The sequence below is a fragment of the Heptranchias perlo genome, chromosome 23, assembly GCF_035084215.1.
Source record: "Heptranchias perlo isolate sHepPer1 chromosome 23, sHepPer1.hap1, whole genome shotgun sequence".
Classification (NCBI taxonomy): domain Eukaryota; kingdom Metazoa; phylum Chordata; class Chondrichthyes; order Hexanchiformes; family Hexanchidae; genus Heptranchias; species Heptranchias perlo.
Window position 1 is genome coordinate 4,961,002 of NC_090347.1, and position 17,625 is coordinate 4,978,626.

The 17,625-nt window shown below is 46.7% G+C and overlaps 1 protein-coding gene across 2 annotated transcripts in view; it reads left to right on the top strand.

The window, feature by feature from the left end:
- The window catches only part of LOC137341028 (sodium-coupled monocarboxylate transporter 1-like), a 78,185-nt gene that overhangs the window by 24,911 nt on the left and 35,649 nt on the right, over nt 1-17,625 (top strand). Inside the window, exons 5-9 of one of the 2 annotated variants that reach the window (XM_068003871.1) lie at nt 5,861-5,912; nt 7,163-7,230; nt 12,981-13,135; nt 14,528-14,668; nt 17,302-17,431. In XM_068003871.1, coding sequence (XP_067859972.1) covers nt 5,861-5,912; nt 7,163-7,230; nt 12,981-13,135; nt 14,528-14,668; nt 17,302-17,431 — 546 coding nt within the window. The remainder of the gene's footprint in view (nt 1-5,860; nt 5,913-7,162; nt 7,231-12,980; nt 13,136-14,527; nt 14,669-17,301; nt 17,432-17,625) is intronic. The other variant, XM_068003872.1, reaches the window with a different exon arrangement.

Below are 17,625 nucleotides of genomic sequence, written 5' to 3' on the forward strand. Positions count from 1 at the left end.
AGAGAACAATGCCTGATGATTACAGATAATCTTTCCAACTGCCCGTTGTCAAGGCAATCAAAGGAGTCGAATAGTGTTCAGACAGAGAGACACCACACACAGGACCACCGAATACACAAACGGTCAGAACCCAAAGGCAGAGAGAGAGAGAAACATCCGAAAGGAAGAGAGAGAGAATGATCAGTTGTATTAAAAACAGATAACTTTTTTTTTGCTGGTGGGGTTACGTGTAGCGTGACATGAACCCAAGATCCCGGTTGAGGCCGTCCTCATGGGTGCCGAACTTGGCTATCAATTTCTGCTCGACGATTTTGCGTTGTCGTGTGTCTCGAAGGCCGCCTTGCAGAACGCTTACCCAAAGGTCGGTGGCTGAATGTCCTTGACTGCTGAAATGTTCCCCAACTGGGAGGGAACCCTCCTGTCTGGCGATTGTTGCGCGGTGTCCGTTCATCCGTTGTCGCAGTGTCTGCATGGTCTCGCCAATGTACCATGCTCTGGGGCATCCTTTCCTGCAACGTATGAGGTAGACAACGTTGGCAGAGTCACAGGAGTATGAACCATGTACCTGGTGGGTGGTGTCCTCTCGTGTGATGGTGGTATCTGTGTCGATGATCTGGCATGTCTTGCAGAGGTTGCCGTGGCAGGGTTCTGTGGTGTCGTGGACGCTGTTCTCCTGAAAGCTGGGTAATTTGCTGTGAACGATGGTCTGTTTGAGGTACCCAACCTCTGAGGAGCAATGCATATGGATGCTCAGAGTCAGTCGCCAGGTAGTCGCAGACATCTGCAGCCTCCTTCATGCCGAGCTGCTCCCGGCTGGCCGGAGCAGCATCTTCTTACCTGTCGTTGTCAAAGTCACCACTGCTCTCAACTTCTTCGCCTCTGGATCGTTCCAGGGTGCCACGGGAGACATCACCGGGGTCTCTCAGTCGTCTGCACACAAGTGCATAAGGCAGGTCACCGACGGCTTGTTTCGCAGGGCCTCACACTATATGGATGACCTCAGACAGATGGAGAGGGCAGTGGGGTTCCACGCTGTTGCTGGCTTCCCACGGGTGCAGGGTGTAATCGATTGCACCCATATAGCAATACGAGCACCTCCACACAAGCCAGGACTGTTCATCAACAGGAAGGGGTATCACTCCATCAACACTCAGCTCACCTGTGACCACCGCAAGAGATTCCTTCATGTGTGCGCCAGATACCCTGGCAGCTGCCACAATTCCTTCATCCTCCGGGAGTCCAACACCCCGCCCCTCTTCCACGCACCGAACACCCGCAAGGGCTGGCTCCTCGGGGACAAGTGATACACCCTGCACACATGGCTCATGACACCTCTGAGGAATCCCACCACCGAGCAACAGCGTCGATATAATGACAGCCACATTGCTACCAGGTCTACAATTGAGCGTGCTATAGGGCTGCTCAAGATGCGCTTCAGTTGCCTTGTTCGTTCTGGGGGAGTGCTTCAATACGCACCAGACAGAGCGGGACACATTATAGTTGTCTGTTGTGCCCTGCACAACAGAGAGGGGTGCCACTGGAGGAGGCCACATCCACATCTGCCACCCATATTGAGGAGGAGGAGGAGGAGGAGGACGAGGAGGAGGAAGACGAGGAGGAGGAGGCAGAGGAGGAAGAGCAACCCATGGGCAGAACAGCGGCTCACCTGGCTGCTCGTGATGCCAGGGAGTCACTGATATGTGAACGGTTCTCCTAACATCAGACAGTGTGAAGAGTCCAGTCCTCACCACCTGGACAGAGAAGCGGCCACAACAGCCCCCTCCCCCGCCCCCTGCACAAAATAGTCATGCAACTACACATACACCCACTGTAAAGTGACCCAATGGGTGGCATCAAGTGTGGGTGTTCATGGTGAACCTCATGAAAGGGACTTATTGCACAAGCCAGTCAAGACTGGCCAAGACATGGCAGTAGTGGTGACAATATAATATTTAATGTGAGTTGAACAAAAATCAAATATCAATAAAAAGCATGACAAACCATCAACACCCTTCTGCACCCACTTTGTGCTCACAAAACCTTCGCCTTATGCTTCTGAGTACTCCGTGGTGCTTCCCCTGTTGCTGCAGCAGAGGTAATGGCAAGTTGCTCTTGATCATGCCCTGACCGATTAGATGCTTTGGGCCGATGCCCTCTGGGTTTCGGTGCCGGTGAGGGCCCCTCCAAAGACTGCTCTACCTGCACCCGTGCAGGGGCAGACGTGACCACCTGGAGGGGAGGCAGCATTGCGGGTAATGGTTGAGAGGGGGGCAATGAGTGAGACTTGGAAGCGCTTTGAGTGGCGTCCCCACTTCCATGTCCCCTTTCACCATCATCCCTCTCCTGGGCCTGGCCCACATCACTCCTACCACCCTGCTGGTCGACAGTTTGGAGGACATGTGTGATGCCTTGTAAGTGCTAGTGTACCTGCCTGCCTGTTTAAGGCGGCAGAAAGTTGCTCACCCTGAGTCCGAAGGGCCGTTGTCAGGGCCTGAATGGACTCATTGTTGAGCCGTGCTTGAAGCTCGATGGAGGCTAGCCTTCCCTCCATCGCAGACATTCCCGCACTAACCCGCGACACTATCTCAGAGATGCCCTCACGTCCCTGTGACAGTATCTCAGAGATCTCCTCCTGTACCTGTGCCACCATTCCACTCATGCAGGAGTTGGACTCCTCCATCCTCTGCGCGATTGTGGAGAGTGCGCATGGCACCTGTTCCAGCACCTCGCAAATGTGCTGCTGCCCCTCGATCATTCTCCTTTTAAAGGATGGCTCCCAGGGTTCAGCATCTGTATTCAGATGAGCAGAGCCTGGAGAAGAATGCTCCCACCGACACGGACTCTCCACAGCTGCCCCTGCCACCAGTGTCTGTTCGTGCTCAAATGTGTCTGGTGACTCACCATGTGCAACCCTAACTAAGTGAGGACAGGGACCCACCGAGGTGTGTGTATCTGCGCTGGTGGATAGCTCGCTCAGATGTGACGGTGCCCCCTCAGAGGCCGGCAGGTCCTCTGAGGAATCGCCCTCCGCCGTCATGGCAGTCGCTGAAGGCCCTGTAAGAGAACAGAAGGCAATATTAAGCATGCTGACGGATGTTGAGGTGCTGAAGATGGCAAGGCATGTTAACATAATTTTCTATTGTGAGTGCTGAATGTTAAAGTTCTGTCACCAGCCGTTTGTCGGGTGGCAGTCTTGGCGTCCCCGACAGACAGGTACTCAAGGGTGCGGCTCAATTCAAGAGCCTCCTGCTCCGCGTCTGTGAGGACGACCTGATGTTGCGGCCCCCCTCTGGTCTTCGCCCTCTCCCGTGCATTCTGGGCTCTCTTCTATAAGGGGAGAAAGTAGAGAGGCGTGAGTGAGGGATGGTGACGTGGCCAACCGCTGAATGCATTGGTTTGGGTGAGGCTGACTGTGAAAGAGATGCATCAGGGGGTGAGAATGAGACAGAGCCATGACATAGTATGATGGTTAGGTTGAGTGGTAGTGGTGGGATGAGTACTGGGGAGGTGAGTAAGTGCAGGTAAGTTGAGGATGAGCTTTGAGTGGGTGTGAGGAGTGATGTGATAGAGTAGTGTTGGCAGTGCTGGAGGAGTTGTGGGGTGGGGGCGGTGATGTGGAAGACGGAGTGTAGGAGAATGAGTAAGTGTACTCACTTTGGCTGACCTAGTTAGGTCATTGAAGCGCTTCCTGCATTGGATCCATGTGCGGGAGACATTGCTGCTGCTGCTGACCTCCTCTGCCACCTCAAGCCATGCCTTCTTGGTGGCAGAGGCAGGCCACTTCCTCCCGTCTGCCGGGTAGAAGATCTCCCTTCTCCTCCTCCTCACCCTTTCCAGTAAGACCTGGAGTGAGGCATCATTAAACCTGGGCTGCTCCATGGTGCTGTGTGGTTCTTTGCTGTAGGATCAGTCATTGGAGGAGTGCCCCTTTAAATAGGGCTCCTCCAGCTGACAGCCTGTGATGCGGGTGCGCAGTCCGCCCGCTGCGCAGGTTTCCGACGGGAAACCTGGAAGCCACGTTAAGTCTCCCCCCCACTACCAACCCGCCTCCCTGCTGATATCGGGGCCATTGTTAGAGATGCTTTGGCTATGATCAGATCGGTAAGAGTGGAACCAAGTGAGGGTCGCTGCACTGTGCTGGCCAACAGAGAAGAGGCATTAGAAAAGAATAGTGTAGTTGACCATATCAGATGCTGTAGAGAGGTTAGGAGACTTTTGGAGAAGAATATCTTATTGGATTAAAAAGTGGTTGGAAGGGGGAAACAGAGAGTAGAAGTTAAGGGCAGTTTCTCAGACTAGGCGAAGTGGGATGCGGTGTCGTACATGGTTCCATTCTGGGATTGCTTCAGTTCACTGTGTACATGAATGATTTGGACACAGGGCTAGAGTGAATGGTGTCCAAATTTTCAGATGATACTAAAATAGAGACTCTGGTCCAGAAATTCAGGTGTGCCCATTTTTGGATGCGCGGGGGACCCAGGGTACCTTCCATGTGCCTGAATAGTGAAGCCTGAAGCTCCCCAGATATTGGACCTTGGACCTCAATATAATGGAATTGGCGCAGTGATGAGAGCCCGCCGATGAAGAGGTGACCAAGATCGGGCCACTGTTAGTGTTGCAGCGGCCCTCAGGTAAGTGGGTCAAGTCGGGGCCGACGGTTGGGTCCAGGAATTGGGGTCCTAAGATCATGGATCCGGGGGAAAGAGATCGCGGGGGGAGCATTGTCAAGTGAAGCAGAGGAATGTCGGCGATCGGTTTAGGAACATAAGAAATGGGAGCAGGAGTTGGCCATATGGCCCCTCAAGCTTGCTCCACCATTCAATCAGATCATGGCTGATCTTCAACCTCAACTCCACTTTCCTGCCCGATGCCCACATCCCTTGATTTCTTTAATGTTTTTGGATTGTATGGAGCACACCTGCTACTCCCAGCTCCACATTCAAGTAAGTTACTTACTTTCTTGGTTGGGCCTAACAGGCAATTCCTAGGCCTTGTTTCCCAAGTGCAGTTGGCACTGGCATCGACTACCTCAGGGCAAACCAATCTCAGAGGGGGCCTCAAACAGGTGGTAGGCCCCTTTTTGGCATATGCAAAGGGCGTAATGCCTGTTTGAGGCCCCCTCTCTGAGATTGGTTTGCCCTGAGGTAGGCGTGCCAGTGCCGGCTGCACTCAGGAAATAATTTTCTGATGAAATACTGCATTGTCAGAGGTGCTGTCTTTCAGATGAAGCATTAAACAGAGGCACCATCTAACAATAAAGATCCCATGGCACTACTCAAAGAGTGGAGAGTTCTCCCTTTTTCCCAGCCAACCTTCCTCTCTCAGCCAACACCTCCAAAAACAGATTAACTGATCATTTTCTGATTGCTGGCTTTGGAATCTTACTGCATGCCAGGTGGCTGCAGCATGTGCCTAAATCACAACAGTCACAGCACTCCAGAAAGTAATTGTTTGAAGCACTTTGACATGTTTCTGAGAGATGTGATAATGTGCTGAATAAATACAAGTTTATTTTTTCTTCTTAATAGTTGAGTTGACTTTAATGGAGCTTAAATCTGGGCTATTGACAATTTTCTTCAATAGAACATTTGTAAAATAATAAAATCTAATTGGGATGTAACTGTGGTCTAAAGTAATACATGATCTGATTAATTTGTCCTATTGTGCCAAATTGTATAAGGATAAAATCAATTTAATGCTTTTAATACAAAGTAATTTGCCATATTTACAGTCAGGCTTTGACTATATTGAGAGATAGGTGTTTACAGCAGGTGCTGCACTGTTATAAGAATTTTGAGGATAGGATTTCATTGTAAGTTTCTTTCATTCATTTTTAATATGTTGTTTGCCTGTCTTTCAGTTCATTTATCTTGGCATTGTCACCTATACACCTGCATTAGCACTCAGTGAAGGTAAGTTAGGCATTTTTTCATGATAGTTACCAGATACAGTGCAAAACTGCTTGTAATGAGGAGTAGTTCTTATTCCTACTGGATCTCCACCACATACTTTGCCACTAGGTACACAGCCATCTGAGCTTGTGCTGCGATGGAAGCTGTCAGATTTGTCATGAGATGCTCTATCATGGTGGGTTCCATTGCGTTGCTGATGGTCCATGTTGGACACAACGGTATCCATGCTCTGTGCAAAGCTTTGCACCAAGTTGGAGCTGGACTTCTCTATGCTCCACAACACTGCACACCAGCTCTCCAGCAGGCTGCCCAGTGCACCAAGCATTTTCTGGTGTATGTCCATCAGCCGCCTTCAGTAGCCTGGCCCATCAAAGTCAGCATTTGAGTCCTCAGCAGTAGAACTAGTATGTGACCTCGCTCGCCAGCGAGCTGGCAGTTGTGGTGTCCGGTCCCCCTGCCCTAGCTCCTGCGCACTTGTGCCTGGTGAGTCACCACCTGCAGATCCCTCCTCTAACCTAGCCTCTAAAGTCCGCGTAGTGTCAGTATCTGAGCTGGTGGTTGCGAGAGTGAGATCAAGTGACGGTGCATCTTCTGCTACACTGTGTTCGTCTTCCTCCACTGGCTGAGAGGCGTCAACATTCTCAGAAGGTGAAATTAAAAAAAGGGTCAAGGGTTAGGTTGTGGTGTGAGGGAGAGCAGAGAGAAAGAAGTGGGTGCTGAAAGCATCATGCAGAGTGTTTGGGGTGAGGGAGAAGTGAGAAGAGGCAAAGAGGATTAGGTATAAAGAAACACTGCTCGGTGTATCCTTCAGCATTGCCAGTGAACATGGCTTCCACTGTGCATCTTCTCATTATTGCCAGGAGGCTGTCTTCAATGTGAGTGGGTGTGCAAACGCACTCTTCCTCCTCACGTGGTAGCCTGTTGCCTGGTGTTGTCCGCCACCTTCTCCTGAAACTAGGTTAAAAAACTAAGTAAACACCTTGGAATGTAGACATGGCTGAAGCTGAGTGAGCACCTGCTGGACACAATATTTAATCAACAAGCAGACCTGATATCATAATGCACTCATGATCTTTTTTTCTATATTAGTTCATTTATCAGGAATGATAGTTGCATGATATTCAGTGGGTAGCATACATGTATCATTATCTTATCTATTCAGTTAAGTTACCACCTCAGAAATCAGCCTTTAAGGAAATTAACAGACTACTTATAATTTTAACCTTTTTCAATAACTGTCTCTTTTTCAGTTACCGGGGTAAACTTGTGGATTTCCATCATAACCACAGCTTTCGTGTGTACACTGTATACAACACTAGTAAGAAAACTCAATTTTAATGTTTAAAGGAGTTAATTAATAGAGTTGAAAGTAATTGTTTTTATTTATTGATACTTGCAGTAATGTTTTCCTGACTTATACACTTCCTGTTCATCTTATGTATGGCTGACATTTTTGCAACTAAATTAGTATAATCAATTCCTGTTAAGCATATAAAACAAAAGCAAAATACTGCAGATGCTGGAAATCTGAAATAAAAACAGAAAATGCTGGAAATACTAGCTGGTCAGGCAGCATCTGTGGCGATCCACAGATCCTGCCTGACCTGCTGTGTATTTTCAGCATTTTCTGTTATTATTCCTGTAAAGGATAATAGGAACATAGGAATATAGGAACAGGAGTAGGCCATTCAGCCCCTCGTGCTGTTTTATTTGGCAAGTAGAGCTCTTGCCCCTCAGGGGTACAAACCGATTCTGTATCATGTTAAATGTTTCTTTAAACATTTCCCACTGATCGTCAGTCGTTTTACCCATTAACAGATTTGCCCAGTTTACTGTGGACAGTCTCTGTCTCATCCCATTGAAGTCGGCCTTACCCAAGTCTAGAATCTTAGCAGCTGATTCACTTTTTTCCCTTTCAAACACTACCTTGAACTCGATCAAGTTATGATCGCTATTGGATAGATGTTCACGCACAGTCAAGCTGTTAACTAAATCTGGTTCATTACTCATTACTAAATCTAGTATGGCTTGCCCCCTTGTTGCCTCTAGGACATACTGCTGTAGAAAACTATCCCAGACACACTCAAGAAATCCACTACCTTTCTGACAGTTGCTAGTCTGCTTTTCCCAATCTATGTGAAGGTTAAAGTCCCCCATTAAGACCACTGTGCCTTTGTTACACGCTTGTCTAATCTCTGCATTTATACAATCTAGCACTTCAGAGCTGCTGCCAGGGGTCCTATACACAACTCCCACTATAGTCTTAGATCCTTTCCTATTTCTCAATTCAACCCATAAGGTCTCTGTTGGCTGCTTACCCCTCATTAGATCCTCCTTTATCACTGAAGTGATTTCATCTCTAATCACTAAGGCTACTCCTCCCCCTCTTCCATTTTCCCTATCTCTCCTGTAGACCTTATAACCCGGTATATTTAGTTCCCAATCCTGACCATCCTGCAACCATGTCTCAGTAATACATAATGATGAGTTTGTGGAAAAAAGTTTATTCTTGGCTCAGAATTTCATCTAGAATTTCTGTAAAGTACAAATAAAATTCAATGAGGTAGAAATCGGGCCTCATTGTGCCCATTCCACGTGGTACAACAAGTATAATGAAGCACAATTTTGGGGACAAACGTCCTGCGCCCCACAGACACCTGAAAAATGTCCTATCCGAAATTGGATCGGGCCATTTTTCAGACATTCAGGATGGTTGCCTGAAACAATTGTTAGTCCCTTAGCATATGCTAATGAAGAGCCAAACACCTGTTTTAGGACCCCTGTGGGAAATTGGGCTGTCGAACATACAAAATTGACAGGCAGGAAAAGGCCAGCTGATCCATCAAGGCTGCCCAACAACATGATGGTCAGAGCACCATATCTAGACACTTCTTCCCACCCACCCTGCAACAATGTAATCTCCTGGGAGAGGCAAAGAACAGAGAAAAAATCCAGGGCCAATGAGGGAAAAAGTACTCTGGAGAATTCCTCTCCGGCCCCCTCAGGCCATCGAAAACAGATCACACAGACCAAGTATTATGTGTAAAGACACTAACCTTCTATACGATGCGATCTCTGCCCCAGTCAGGAACCAGTCTAGCTCCCTCTTGGAGGCATGCAGAGAGTCGGCATCCACCACACCAGCCGGCATAGCAGGCATCAGTCCTGCTCTGCTCGTGTTTTCTAGACATGGATGCGGCCTAGCCAGTGGCCACCTCCGAAAAGGTAAGTTTAATATTTTTTAAAAATTCATGTGGATCCAGGAGGAGCAGGAATACTCTTCCCGGCTTTACAGCACTCCTGCCGGCCTTGATCAGAGCCCCTCCTGCTGTCCTCCCCTCCCCTTCCAGGCACTTACCTAAAGGCTGCTGCCGGTAAGACAAGCGGCCCGAAATGTGTTTTCCAAGGTGGGCGAGCTGCCTGTGGAGGCACACTAGGGGCCCGCAGCTTGCCAAACTTCTTGAAATGAAGCCTGAGGCCCAATTTCAGGCTGGCTTTGAGCTTCCCAGTTGGTTCCACAGATGAATTTTTGCCCCCAAAAAAACAGTGCATTTGAGAATCTTTATGTGACAGAATATCAGAAGTTGTAGTTCCACAGTTGGGATAACTTTAGATTTAACTTGCCCAGATACTTGTCCAATGTGTGGAGCAACACAAGGAAGGTGAAAAGCAGTGACAGTGCAGAAAATGTGAAAAACAAATTGATGGAGGGGTGAATAGCAAATCTGAAATAAAAACAAAAAATGCTGGAAATACAAAGCAGCCCTCGCAGAATCTGTAAAGAGAAAATAGGGGTTAACATTTCAGGTGTATATGTTACCATTTCAGGTGTATAGGTTAACATTTCAGGTGTATAGGTTAACATTTCAGGTGTACACATTACCATTTCAGGTGTATAGGTTAACATTTCAGGTGTATATGTTACCATTTCAGGTGTATAGGTTAACATTTCAGGCGTACATGTTACCATTTCAGGTGTATTGGTTAACATTTCAGGTGTGTAGTCATATTAGGCTAGAAATTACTGTTGGTGATTTTGGTGTAAAAATACTTAATGTTAGAATAGGATAACACCTCTGTTAGAATAGTGGACAGAGGAATGTAATATGAATACATTAGCACTAGGCCAATATTTCAGCAACAGTGATTTCTAGCCTATTGTCTCCGTGGGCACGATTTTAAAAGGAAAGTACGGGTGCATTGGGGGGCAAAAAAAATCGGAGGAACAGGCAGAAATCCCAGCTCCAACACGCCGAAAAATACTCACGACCCAGAGTCACCTGGGTGCGTGCACCGTTCCCGAACCCAGAAGTCCCGCCGACAATTAAAGCCAGCGGGACGATATTTAAAGCAGGAATTAAGCTATTTAAAGTACTTTAAAAATCCACAAATGCAATTAACAAGGAAGGCAAGCGATTTCAACGTGTTTCCCATGCTGTGTGAAAGGCGGTTGCAGCCGGCAGCCATTTGGACATTTCAATCCCTGTTTGACAGATGGGGATAAAAGGTGAATTATTGCAGCAGGGCACTCAGTTCTCTCAAACTTTTGGCTGGGAAATCTTTGTGTTTAGTCTGAAAATTCTTGGCTTACACTCAGAATTGTTCTGTTTACACATATTTACCAACTTTTCGGACCCCCTCAAACTAACACCATCAGGATGGGGGGGCGCGATGGCTGCATTGACTAGTACATCCAAGGACGAGGAACATCACTATCCTCACCAGGCATGGCGTGCACCTCCGCCACTTGTAGCTCCACAACACAGTGCTACGTCACAGGCACCTGCACAAGAGCAGAGAGGGGAACAGCAGAGGGACCAACGTCTCAGGAGGCACTACCCTCGTCAGAGGCTCCATAGACCAAGGCTCCAGCTTCCTGAACCTCCCTGAGGAGCAGTGTCTACGGAGGCTGAGAGTGAGTCGCCAAATGGTCACAGACATCTGCAGCCTCCTTCATGCCGAACTGCTCCCGGCTGGGCCTGGTGGCATCTCATTACCTGTCGCTGTTAAAGTGGCCACTGCCCTCAACTTCTTCACCTCCGGATCATTCAAGGGTGCCACCGGTGACATCACCGTGGTCTCCCAGTTGTCTGCCCACAAGTGCATAAGACAGGTCACTGACAGTTTGTTTCGCAGGGCCTCGCAATACGTCAACTTCCCCATGGATGACCTCAGCCAGACGGAGAGGGCAGTGGGATTCCACTCTGTGGCGGTTTCCCACGTGTACAGGGTGCAATCGATTGCACGCATATAGCAATCCGAGCACCTCCACACGAGCCAGGACTGTTCATCAACAGAAAGGGTTATCACTCGATCAACGCTCAGCTCTCTTGTGACCACCACAAAAGATGTCTTCACGTGTGTGCGAGATTCCCTGGCAACTGCCACGATTCGTTCATTCTGAGGGAATCCAACACCTCTTCCACGCACCAAACAGCCTTAAGGGCTGGCTCCTCAGAGACAAGGGATACCCCCTGCACACGTGGCTGATGACACCTCTGAGGAACCCTATCAGTGAGCAACAGCGTCGATACAACGACAGTCACATCGCCACCAGGCCGGTCATTGAACGTGCGATAGGACTGCTGAAGATGCAATTTCGGTGCCTCGATCGTTCTGGTGGAGCGCTTCAATACGTTATAGCAATGTGTTGTGTCCTGCACAACATGGGGCAACAGAGAGGGTACCGGTTGATGAGGCCCCATCCCCTCATCCACCATCCACATCTGCAGTGAACATTGAGGAGGAGCAGCAGGAGGAGAAGCAGAAGGATGAGGAGGACAAACCCATTGGCAGAGCAGCGGCTCACCTGGCTGCTCGTGAGGCCAGGGAGTCACTCATATGTGAACGGTTCTCGTAAGAACACAAAGTGAAAATAGTCCAGTCCTCACACCACCTGGAAAGAGAAGTGCCAACACCAGCACCCCCCTCCCCCTGCACCTGCACAAAACAGTCCTGCAACTACACATACACCCACTGTAAAGTGACCCACTGGATGGCATCAAGTGTCGCCTTTCATGATGAAGCACATGAAAGGGTGCTATCACAAAAGGCAGTCAAGAATGGGCAAGACGTGGCAGTAGTGGTGAGAATGATAACATTTAATGTGACTTTATCAAAAAACAAATATAATTGAAAAACATGACAGTCTGTCAGACACCCTTGTGCATACCCTTCGTGATCACAAAACCTTAGCTATACTCTTGCTACTACTTCTACATGGTGGATCCCCTGTGGCTGCAGCAGAGGTAGTGGCAGGTTGCTCATGTCCATACCCTGACTGCTTAGATGTTTTCGGCCTACACCCGTGAGGGCCCCGCCAAAGACTGCTCCACTTGCACCTGTGCAGGGTCAGACTCAGCCACCTGGAGAGGAGGCAGCATTGCGGGTTCTGGTTTAGAGGGGGGCAACGGGTGAGATGTGGGAGCGCTTTGAGTGTGTCCCCACTTCCATGTCCCCTTTCGCTATCATCTTATTATTCGGGTTTGCCTAGCGCCCATTGACACCCCCCACCTTGCTGCCATCCCGCTGCCTTATTAAAATCGTGCCCCATGTCTCTGTTTCTTGCTCTGTTTGTTTCCTTTGCCGCTCTTTCTTTATATTTATAGTTTTCTCTGTGTTTTTTCATTTTCATGTTTTCTTTGTTTTTCTCTCTTCTCAGTTTTATTTCTTGCCCTTTCGCATTCTTGCTTTGCTCGTCTTAACTTAGCTGTCTCTTGTCTTTTGTTTGTTTTCCTCTTTCTCTGTCTCAGTCCTTTTTTTTACTTTGTTACTGACCATGGGATCTGCTTATATAGACATTCTGCATTTTCATGTCCGATAAACAATAGCTATTCTGCTAAATATCATACAAATGTGTTTGTGACAGCTTCTCCCTCAGAAAGCAGTTTGTCTTGTTGTCAAAGTAGTATCATCTCTATTATTGTCAGACTGTTATTTATCTATGCATGCACATGTACATCAATCAAACACAAGGCACTCAGTACTATGATTAATGTATTATCACTTGCTCAGATGTCTATATAAGAAATTAAGGAATGCTTTATTAATTTTGTCATTTCTTTTTAGGGAGGCATTAAAGCTGTTGTGTGGACAGATGTGTTCCAAATCTGTGTAATGGTGGCTGGCCTCCTTGCTGTGCTGATTCAGGGATTAATTCAGGTTGGAGGGTTGGGAAAGACTTGGAGAATTGCAGAGAGTGGTGGTCGCATCAATTTTTTTGAGTGAGTAGATTTGAAGTGCTGTGAACTACCTAGTTCATAGATAATTACAATAGTTTATTTATATTTTGCCTCCTCTTTATAGAGACACACACACTATACTACACCACAGTGCCAAGCACAACACTAAAGCATCTTCCAGTGTCATAACAGCAAAAGAACAGTTAGAAATGAAGATAGAATACTGAAAGATCAAAATAAAGGTGATGTTGAGGAAGAAGAGATAATAGTCAAAATACTAAAGAAGTATTCACAAAGGAGGATAGTACCTCAAATGTCCTAGAAATTTCTCAGGCCACTGTAGCAGAGGTACTGAACAAGTCAATGGAACTAAAGACAAATAAATTCTCTGAATCTGATAGCATTTATTCAGGTTTATTGAGGAAACCCTGGAAGGAGATTTGCAGAGCACTGTCTAACATCATGAGGTAATGGCTGACTGCTGGTGAGATACCACAGGACTGGAATCAGGTGATTATATAACAATATAAGGGAGACAAATCCAGTACAGGAAAATACAGGCCTAACTTCCATACCAGGCAAAGTACTAGAAACCATTGTAAGACGTAAACAGATGATGACTGTCTAAGAAATAATGAAGATGGGAAAGATCAAACCGTACAAACCTCCTTGATTTTTATGAGAATGTTGCAGATAGAGTAGGTAATGGAATTCCTTTTAAAGGCCTACAGCTGTGGGACTGACCACCGGCCTTGGAGGCCTTCTGACTCCAAGCCTGAAAATTCAGCTTGTGCTGGAATTGAAAATAGTCCATTTACCTTCCAGCCTTTCTTCGCTTTGTTGCCTCGCCCTCTCAGACCCTCCAATCTGTGTCCAGGCGCTAGGCTCACCGCCAACCTCTTGGGGTACCATAGGAAAAGGATGCTCATGGGCTGCAAGCATAGGAAATCAAGGCCCAGAGGACTGGGAATGCTCTTTCCTGCCTCATCCTTCCGGTTTTGCACCTATTACAGCCGGAGGCCATGCTCCACCCTTCAGGGGAAGCCCTAGAAATCCAGACACATCATAAAGGGGTTGGAGCCCTGACGGAACAGGTCTCCACACCCTATTTGCTGACCTTTCCATCAGGAAATAGGCGTACCCAAGGGCAAAGGTCAGGAGAATCAGCTCCAAAGAATTGGCCCCATAAACTTTGCTGTGTCTGCCTACATAACAAGTCACAAACTTCAAAACACAATTCATTGTATTTAAAGTACTTTGGGTCGTTTCAAAGGAGTGAAAAAAATCCAATGCGCTGGTCCTTAGCATGCATCAGCAGTGCATTCCCAGCTGGCGATTTTCTGTCCATATATATATATAATCATATTTTTAGAGATCTGTGCAAAACAGAAATATAAATGTTGCAATTGGATAGGGAAATATTTTTTCTTTTAGCTTTGATCCTGACCCAAGGAGAAGACATACATTTTGGACCACAGTGCTGGGAGGCACATTTGTATGGACTGCAATATACAGTTGTAACCAAGCACAGGTACAAAGATATCTGGCCTGCAAGAATGAAAAAGAAGCAAAAAAGTAAGTTAACCTGATAATTAAAGGTTAAGTTTGTGTTCAAAACCAAGAACCAACACTTGACATTCTCTAACCCATCCCTATGTGATCCATGTGTGAAACACTTTGAGGCATTTCAAAATGGTATGATGCCTAATAAATATAAGCATTTATCTGTGTGGAAATGAGTTAATCAAGAGATAGATCTGAGATCATAGACTGTGAGACCAATCCTAATCTCAACATCAGATTGCAGCTTTGAAGTCCTTTTTTTGGTCACTTGTTAAAAATTGAATGAACTTTACAATTTTAAAGTCAGCAGTAGAAATTTATGTCCTTTTCCTTTAACCTCAGTGTTCCAATATCTCATTGAGGTGTGCTGCAAAGCTCAAAAGAGGGATATTAACATCTTTCTGACATTACAGCTTTGGTCCAAACATGGACAAAAGAGCTGAATTCCAAAGGTGAGGTGAGAGTGACGGCCCTTGACATCCAGGCAGCATTTGACCGAGTGTGGCACAAGGAGCCCTAGTAAAATTGAAGCCAATGGGAATCAGGGGGAAAACTCTCCAGTGGCTGGAGTCATACCTAGCACAAAGGAAGATGGTAGTGGTTGTTGGAGGCCAATCATCTCAACCCCAGGTCATTGCTGCAGGAGTTCCTCAGGGCAGTGTCCTAGGCCCAACCATCTTCAGCTGCTTCATCAATGACCTTCCCTCCATCATAAGGTCAGAAATGGGGATGTTCGCTAATGATAGCACAGTGTTCAGTTCCATTCGCAACCCCTCAGATAATAAAGCAGTCCATGCCTGCATGCAGCAAGACCTGGACCACATCCAGGCTTGGGCTGATAAGTGGCAAGTAACATTCGCGCCAGACAAGTGCCAGGCAATGACCATCTCCAACAACAGAGAATCTAACCACCTCCCCATGACATTCAACAGCATCACCATCGCCAAATCCCCCACCATCAACATCCTAGGGGTCACCATTGACCAGAAACTTAACTGGACCAGCCATATAAATACTGTGGCTACAAGAGCAGGTCAGAGGCTGGGTATTCTGTGGCGAGTGACTCACCTCCTGACTCCCCAAAGCCTTTCCACCATCTACAAGGCACAAGTCAGGACTATGATGGAATACTCTCCATTTGCCTGGATGAGTGCAGCTCCAACAACACTCAAGAAGCTCAACACCATCCAGGACAAAGCAGCCCACTTGATTGGCACCCCTTCCACCACCCTAGACATTCACTCCCTTCACCACCGGCACATTGTGGCCGCAGTGTGTACCAACCACAGGATGCATTGCAGCAACTCACCAAGGCTTCTTCAACAGCACCTCCCAAACCCACAACCTCTACCACCTAGAAGGACAAGGGCAGCAGGCACATGGGAACAACACCACCTTCATGTTTCCCTCCAAGTCACACACCATCCCGACTTGGAAATATATCGCCGTTCCTTCATCGTCGCTGGGTCAAAATCCTGGAACTCCCTTCCTAACAGCACTGTGGGAGAACCTTCACCACATGGACTGCAGCAGTTCAAGAAGGCAGCTCACCACCACCTTCTCATGGGCAATTAGGGATTGGCAATAAATGCTGGCCTTGCCAGGGTCGCCCACATCCCATGAACGAATAAAAATAAACAAAATTTCTGCAGAATAACCATGGAAATCATTTGCGGTGGATTGCAAAAAGATTCTAAATAATGTACATAATATAAGCAGAAACCTTTAAAAATGAAATGTAAGATATTACATAATTTGTAGAAAGCTAAAGAGAACCCAAATTGAAGAATTTAAAAAGGGTACTGTATGCAAAATATACTTTAGCTTTGACAACCTTCAGATTTAATCAAATTTCATTTTCAAAAATTATTTCCCCTCCCCACCCTGGTCAAACGTCTCCAAGCCATTCAGTCACCATGAGTGACTGGAACTCACTTTTGGAGTCCTACCTCTGTTTCTCTAACCTAAATATAGGGTGCCGACATAGACTATATTATTCTTCCTCGTGCCTTGGAGTGAGATCATGTGGTGCCCACCGGTTAACTCAAAGCTTCCTGCGACTGTGGGCACCGCAGTACATTGTTTGTCTTGTCAACAGTGAGAATGAAATCATCATATAATACTTGCTTGCATTTTAACTGATTGGGCTACTTGTTTTGTTAGCCCAATGTCACACCACTGGCCCAAGCAAAATAGAACTTTCGAATGAGCCCATGTCCCTGTACTCTCTGTTGTATCAATAATCTGCTTTGATAAATAAATTTTCACTTCCTGAATGATAATCCCATTCATAAGTTAACAATTCGAAGTGTAATGAAGTTCCTTCTTTATTTACATTTACATTTGTAGCTTTGTTATCTTTTAACCATGCCCTGTAGTTCCACCTGATGAACTTCATATCACATCTGTCTGGATTGAGCTCCTGATTGTATCATAGGTAACCTTATAAAACACTTAAGTCATATCAGTATTTATTTAATGACCCACATTGGCCAGTAGGCATTTAATTCATAATTTCTTCCGGGGTCACACTAATATGTGGCAGATCTGATAGGAATACAGCAGGTAAGGAAACTCCACCGTTTCCATTCTTAATGTGTAATGCAGCTTTGTGTGCTGACTAACAGTTCTTTCTTATTTAACAGGGCTATATTCCTGAACTGGATTGGTATGCTTTTAGTGACAATTACGGCATGTCTGTGTGGTTTGGTTATGTATGCTGTTTATGAAACCTGTGATCCAATGGAGGCAAACAGAATCAGCAATACCAACCAGGCAAGTAAATACATTTTAAAAACTCACAACTTTAAGGAGCCTTTGAGGAACTGAATAGCAAATATAGAAATGTAGAAACATAGAAAATAGGAGCAGAAGTCGGTCATTCGGCCCTTTGAGCCTGCTCCGCCATTCAATACAATCATGGCTGATCCTCTATCTCAATACCATATTCCCGCTCTCTCCCCATACCC